The 7,901-nt window shown below is 34.9% G+C and overlaps 1 protein-coding gene across 1 annotated transcript; it reads right to left on the reverse strand.

Annotated features, from left to right (window-relative positions):
* Positions 1-699: 699 nt before the first annotated feature.
* Positions 700-6,359, reverse strand: LOC123197463 (glycosyltransferase-like At3g57200). The gene is made up of 11 exons (XM_044611779.1): positions 5,850-6,359; positions 4,925-5,074; positions 4,738-4,790; positions 4,053-4,161; positions 3,818-3,952; positions 3,653-3,697; positions 3,155-3,342; positions 2,376-2,517; positions 1,829-1,875; positions 1,529-1,616; positions 700-1,384 (listed from the first exon to the last, which is right to left on the reverse strand). The coding sequence occupies exons 1-11, from the start codon at positions 6,183-6,185 to the stop codon at positions 1,085-1,087; spliced, it is 1,593 nt and encodes a 530-aa protein (XP_044467714.1). The 5' UTR covers positions 6,186-6,359; the 3' UTR covers positions 700-1,084.
* Positions 6,360-7,901: the final 1,542 nt, after the last annotated feature.

Here is a 7,901-nt window from a genome sequence, read left to right on the forward strand (position 1 = left end):
TTTTGTAATATAGAAAATGATTATTTCCCACTTATTTTTTGCCCCAAAACCCCAACTAGACCTAGTAAGGTCTTGTTGAACGAGGCATGAACCAAGGGTTATGGGTCATGCCCTAGGTCTTGGTTTTGCAATGGGCTCGCCTTTTGGTTGGCAGAAATTAAAATGTGGCATGACATACCACACAAAATTAGGCATGGTATGGCCCTCCCAGCCTCATAGGTAGGTTTAGCCCAACTCTAACTTTGACCAATGTCAAACTCATAATCACATTAATTACAATTAAAATTAAGATTGAGATCACACTATTTCAATGTAATTTTGACAAAATTTACATCATCATTTCAATGCAATTCTAATTGTTGTTTGCTACATTCATCACCAATAACTTTTTTAACTTTTTAAATTTGATTTTTTTTATAATTATTAATCCTCAAATTAATATAAATTAAGAGTGAAATTTTTTAAATAAAATTGGTGAAATGTTGTTTACCTTCATTAGACATTAAAAATTTTAAAAACAGAAATTTGTCTTTTTAATATATCTAACCGAGAAATTTACCAATTTCTCTACCATCATTACTTAATAGAAGATACATAATATGGCTCCATAAAATATGGTTTCATTGGATGGCCAAAAAGAAAAAAAAGTTGAAAAATAGCCTTCTCCTTATAGTTATTGCACATTGATGCACCACCTACTCACAGTAAGACAACTTACATATGAAGAATATGGCCTCAACAATGTAATATTACCATTCCAGTGTGGTTAAACTAATCTGACACAAAATATAACTTCAGATTACAAATGAAGGTTGTAACCCAAAGCACACTTACAAATATTACCATTACTCAATAAGAAACCAAAAAAAAAAAAATTAGCATCAGCAATCGAATCAAACCCCTCTTTACATCTGTAGCTCTATAAAACCTATAATCTACAGCTGAAATGTACACCAACGCTTGGGTAATGATCGGGAAGAGCTCCAAGAAACTTAAAAATGCAATGCCACATCAAATTACTCCCATGACTTCTCTCCTTTCCCAACATTTCAAACTTACACTGAAGCCGGGAAAGATTTTGGCATCACATGATTGTAGTCTGTAATGTTGTATCAAACTCAACGTCATCCAGGCCAGGAGGAGATTGTGGTGGAATTGCTGAAGCATAAATTTCATCATTAGAACACTCCAAGACCCTTCTTGCAGTTGCCTCAGATTCACTGTTATCACCCATCTTTCTTGATGACACTATTCCGCTTTTAACTCCTCTAGTAGTGTTACTACTTTCAATGGATGATAAAAATTTGTCCTTTGAGAGGCTCACCTCTGCCAGTGCAATTACTGAACTGAAGACCCCAGATTCCCTCATTGCTTGAATAATGGCCTGTGAACAGAGCATCACCATAAGGTCAGGAAACTGACACAAGCACATAAGCGTACACATTTTTTATTCTGCAGATCTAAGAACCATAACAATGCAGCCTTCAAGAATACAAAAAAAGAAAAATAAAAGGGCATTTTAACTTACCATTGGAGCATAAATGCGAGTCAAAATACCCTTCTTCAGAAGTTTCCCATTCAGGATTTTATCAGTCCAAACAATGTGCTCGCGATACCTATATAAACAGATGACATGCATTAGAGGGACCAATCATTTGTTATTATCTTAAGTAAATATTAGAATAAGAAATCCTACAGTAAATTCTATATACACAAAAAAGCAGCTTATTAATCTATAAGACACCCAAAAGCACCTATAGGTTCTCTTGTAACACATTAAAACCCTTAAAAATTGGTTCTTCAATATAGCTTTTTAATAAAATTTTACCAGTGCAACATCTCCTCCTCTGTTGCAGTTGAGGCAATTATAAATGCCTGCACAGAACACAACAAGAAAGTGACAATATTATCAATAAGTCTGAATAACAAGTGCACTTACAAATAAAAGGAAAGAGACAGGAAAATAAGACTGCCCAAATATTGATAACAGAAACTTTCTTGTCACAAAATAACCATCCATAAATAAAGGATATACCTATTAGTTTGTATAGAAAAATTCCAACCAGCTAGCCTTGAAAATTCTAGAGCTCATGCTTTAGCCAGAGAATGCATTTCATCTATATTTCCAAATTTTGTTGATACAGGCTTGTCCTTAGCATGAGTTAGATACTGTTCTTACACATTTATCTTGGACATATGGTCAACACCACAGCTTTGATATTGATTTATAGGGTGAAAAAATCATTATATAATAGTGCTATAAAAAAGGGTGGAAAAGGAATCACAGTGGCAGAAAATTAATCAGGCAAAACACAAATTTTGCACAAGAAGAAAAAGGATAAATACACATAAAAGACAAATAGACAACAACTCACAGCTCTGTCAAATTCCAGCATGAAGCATCTTTTAACATCCTCCTTCGTAGGCTTGCAGCCACACCGGTCACGTCTTGAAGTCAAATCAGAATATTTGGTATATGTATAATGCAGGACAGCAGCCTCATCCAATTTGATCTCACTGTCAAATATAACATAGTCATACAAAGTCCACAGATGAGAGAAAAATAAATTCTGTTCTTTAACACTAAATTTCATAATACCGACACTACAACAAAATAAGGAGAAGCAATATGATACATACATTCCAATAATGACCCGTCTAAAAACAGTTCACCTGATATCTTTAATTTTTTTTTATTAACCATATACTTAATATAGTAAAGGCCATATATAAACTCAAGTCTAATAGGCCCCATGTGAAACATAGATGATTTTACTTATAATGGATGCTAATCACTGCTGATCTGAGAAATTTGATCAAGTAAATTGAGAAATTAGGAATTCATACTTGACACCATTAGTGCTAATACCATGTTAAGTAACCACTTGAATAAAAATTAAAATTATTGCCTAAAGATCCAATATTAACACTTAACTCTTACCATTATAGTTTGCTTTTTGATAAGACTCAAGAACTTATTGGTAAATAGTAAAGGTAGCAAGTACATGAACAAACATACACGATAATCGTATGACAAAACAAAAGACTGTAAATATCACCAACAATGGAAATAGAAGACAAACATATATCAATACACACACACACACAAAAATACATACGCAAACGGTTTCAACATGAGACAAAATCACCATACCTTGGGTTCTTCATGTAGTTGTGCCATCTGTGAGCACCATTAGGACGAAGATGATCTTGAATACGAGCACCTGATTTCCCATTTCCATATGTTAGGAAGTAGTTTGGATTTCCACGTGTTGCATCTTTATAATTGCCAAAATATACGTCTTTGGGAAGATGGTCATAGTTCTTCTTGAACATAGATACCTATGGCAACATTATAAAACACGATCAGTAAAAATGTGGGGATGAGTCACTATCAATTGGACAATATAATTTATATCGCTTTTCAAGACTGCATTTCTACAGATAGTTGAATACCAGTCTTACAATTCCACACCCAGATAACAAAACAAGTAAGATAGCCTACAATTTCAAATTCCATATGAAGAAAACACATATGAAATCTCAAAGAAAGCAGCCAATGTCAACAATTTCCAGAGTATATTATATTATTTTATCCATCTCCATTGAACCCAAGTTAACATATAGAAAACCACAAAGAAAGAGATTCTACCTCACTGAAAGGTTCCTTGATATCATCTCGCTCAACACTACTCTCCTGAAAGAAATTATATTTTATGATCAACTCTGACTCTAAAAAGGACAGTGAAAAGAGATGTCAAGAATATCAACAATAAAATATGAACTGGATCTATGTAATAATTGCCGATCGACTCACATAATTCGGGAATACAACCATATCAATATGTTCAGGTATATCTAACAGCAACTGTCTCAAGGAGTATTCTCGAGCTCCTGCTGGGTGTATTAGCTCATCGGTGTCTAGATGAAAAATCCAATCCATGCCTGTTTCCTAAAGATCAATATCAAAAAAAGAACTGTCATTGTCACAATTCCATATATATTATCTACTAATTCTAAATTGTCCATAGATGAAAATGTAAAACACCTACCCTTGCCATGACAATAGCCATCTCCATATTCAGGGATTGCTTCACAAATAATTCATAATTACATGGTTTGTAGAAGAAGCTTGCCAGCCAACTCTCATTCCAGATGCGGCTAGAGCCAAAAATACATTAAAAAACAAATGGAAGAATAAATCATCATAATTGTTCCATTAGATTCATACACAACACCAAAAAAGGTTCCCAATCTCATAAGAATGAAATGGGTACAAAACTAGAACAATTCAAAACAGAAAGAATCATAAACAGTGATATCGACAAATATAGAAAGCAGAGGTTCTACATTCGATTAACCTCAACTTTGAAAAGCCAAACTTTCTATTCTCACGCTCAAGATCTCTCTACAGTATGTCATAGGTTTTTTTTATAAGCCCCCTAAAGACTGATAATTCATCTGCTAGAACCTTCTACTATGGATTTGTCAAAATGATATATAAAGAACAATACTAAGGATAATAGCAGCTTAAACATCAGAAGAGATTGATATTTTCAGCTGTACAACCTAATTAACTACCCTCCATCACAGTAGCATTTTTACATATCCATCGTTCCAAAAGTTTATAATTGAACAGAAGAAACTTGAATAAAGTAATTTTGCTTAATTCAAATTAAAGACTGGATAAAAGATAAGAAACAGGAAAAAAAAAAAAAACAATTATCATAAACTGACCTTTTAGCCTGTTGTTCCTCTAATTCTTTTGTTCTGAATATGACTTTCACCCCCTGAGATATACATGTTATTGTCCATGCAACAGAAATTTCAGGATATATGCAAGAAAAGTGAAACCAGTTGACAGTAAAGTGCCAGAAAGGTCTTAAATATTTCGTGTGAGAAGAAGAATAAAATCTGAACTCACTGGAATCGATTCCAAGACTTTTGATACATTAGCAGAGGCAGCCATCCCCTCCACAAAAAGAAAAAAATTTGAAACACCAATAGCCTTGTGATAAAAGATCCATGGTAAAGTCTGTTCTAGCCCTGCAGAAGTACTTGATGTAATACATATCTGGCGTGCAGAGAGAAGATAGAATGTTTATCAAATCAAGATTATCTCAGTAAAAAAAAAAAAAACAAACAAACCATTAAATCAAAGCCTAATTTAAACTGTATCATGTTTTTCTCTGCAAGTGTGCTAAACAATTGAAACTTCCCAACCCACATTAGAATTCAATAAAGAAAAAAAAATAAAAAAAATTAAATAGATGAATCATCAATGGAAGTGCACTTCAAATCGAAGTCTATGTCCGGCTTTTGCAAGTTTCAGGATTTATTGGACTAAGTTTGTTCAATATATACCAATTTAAAAAATAAATAGAATGAAATAACAGGTCAACATTAGTACGCTTCCGTAACTGGGTTTGTAATGCTTTCTTTCATTCTTTTTTTTTTTTTTTTTTTTTAAAGTACCGAACGCATCACTTGTAATTAATGCTTTAGATTCTTGCCAAAGCCAAATTCCAAATTCCAAAAACTAAATCAAATAATGATTATTATAAATAATAATAGTAATAATCACTCCTCAGCAAAAGCACTATTCATTCAAATGCAAGAAAATATGCATCAACCTCAATGCTCACTCACACCAATCTCGTAAAATACGAATGAATAGAATATTCAGTTTCTAAGTCTCATTAAATCATATCAGGGAATCCATAAAGGCAATAATATAATTCAAAAAACCAAAAATAATTAATAAACGGATCAAAAATTAAAACATAGCCATTATAATAATCCCACAAACATCAAGGAACCCAATTTTTTTTTAAACAAAAAATAGCCACCTTAGGCTTCAGATCCGACCCGAAATCAAACTTCCAGTCCCTAAAATAAGGGAACGAAGGAGAGTTGCTGCGACCCAGAGGATCAAAACAGCCCGACCTTGAATTCCGGATGGTAAGGTCAGTGAAAGTGTTGACCATGCCGGGGAATTCATGGTGATCGGGGAACCATCGGGCAACCGGGTCGGTCAATTCGCCCCGCCATTGAAGAACGAAAGCGAAGGAAGCGAGGGTGAGAGGAAGGAGAGTCAAGAGCAAGAGAAGACGAGAATTAATAGGGGCTTGAGATGAAGATGAAGAAGAGGCAATGGGTCTTGAAGAAGAATATAGACCCGCCATGATGATGATGATGAGAGGCTGCAGAGGAAGAAATGCATAAATGAATGAAGGGAAAAAAATGGAATGCGTGTTATGAAAATGTATTTGAATAAAAAATGTTAAGATAAAATTCGAGTTCGAAAATGGGAATGAACAAGAAGAGCGGAGAATGATACTAAGAAACCGTTTTGTTTTTTGTTGTGCCTCTGGATTCAACTGTTTGCCGTCTTCATATTTTTTATTTATTTTTTTAAACAAATTTCCCACCCAAGGTTTTTCCATATTACAATTAACACCACTTTAAATGCTTAAATTCGAATCACTAGAGACCCTTTCTCTGTCCCTCTCCCTGCCTTATCTCTAATATAAAGATGACAAGAAATTTTCATCCCTTATTCATGGGGAAATTTCTCTATTTTTTCCAGTCTCAATCCCACTTAAAAAATTCTCATCCCTTTCTTCCTCCTATAATCACAAGGAAAAATTTCTCACCTCTCAATCTCCCATAAAAATAATGAAAGATTTATTAAACATCAAGATATATGTGTAATAATTCAAAATTGTAACACTCATAGATATACTGAAAAGTAATTATGTCTTTTTCACATGTTCAATTTGAATTTATTTGTGTTTTTTGGAGTATGTATGGTCATACACTTTGGAGGTGTACACCCATACATACATGTATAAAGAGCAGTTTGGTATTTGTCTTGTTTGGCGCAAGTATGGTGTAGGTTTGTAAGTGATGAGCCCAAAAGGTCCACAAGAGTGCCAAGAAAGAATCCAAAATACTTTACTTGACAGCCTTACAAGCCATGCAGCCATACAAGCCATGCAACACGTGAATAATGCTTTTGTCGTCATCTGCATCTGCGTTGAAGATTTGCTTTAAGTTGTTAGTGCTTGCTGAAGAATAGGTCTGTTAGCTATCACGTAGTCTTAGTAATGCTTGCTGAAGAATAGGTCTGTTAGCTATCACGTAGTCTTAATAATACTTGTTGAAGAATAGGTCCAGTAGCTCACGTAGCCGTTATTGTTATGGTCCAAATTATTAGGAAACTGTTATCATTTTTTTTTTGTATTTAAATTCCTTCGAAAAAGAATAAAAAAGTACATTTTCAACTAAAAGAAACCTTGCGGTCGTTCTCGCCCTAAGCAGAACAAACTTCATTTTGACGAAGCTTTGATTGGGACCTAACATATTGGTATCAGAGCTTTCCCGATGACAACTAACAAGGAACGGATTGAGAATCTTGAAGCTGGTCTTAGCAGACTACAGGAGAGTTTCTCCCGCATGGAGCTTGGCATGGCCGATCGATTGCACCATCTCGAAGACGCCATCAGCAAACTGTCTGAAGTCTTGCTATCTAAGCATGAATCTCCTTCAAAGACCATTAGCGAACGCCTAGGAAATTTTTCCACCAGTCGACTCCGCGAGTCAAGAGAGGAGGCTCGTGACGTTACCACCGGCGGACGGTCGCAGTTCTCATCCAAACTGGCTAAGCTTGAGTTTCCCAGATATTCTGGTGATGATCCCACCGAATGGTTTAACCGAGTAGAGCAATTCTTTGACTATCAAGGCAAGTCCGAAGCTCAGAAAGTTCCATTAGCATCCTTCCATCTAGCAAGCGAAACTAACCAATGGTGGCAATGGCTATGTCGGGCGTACGACGAAGAAAGCAAGGAGGTAACGTGGGAAATGTTCGTCAAAGAATTATAGGCCCGATTTGGTCCTAC

This window comes from Mangifera indica, chromosome 15, assembly GCF_011075055.1.
Source record: "Mangifera indica cultivar Alphonso chromosome 15, CATAS_Mindica_2.1, whole genome shotgun sequence".
Taxonomy (NCBI): domain Eukaryota; kingdom Viridiplantae; phylum Streptophyta; class Magnoliopsida; order Sapindales; family Anacardiaceae; genus Mangifera; species Mangifera indica.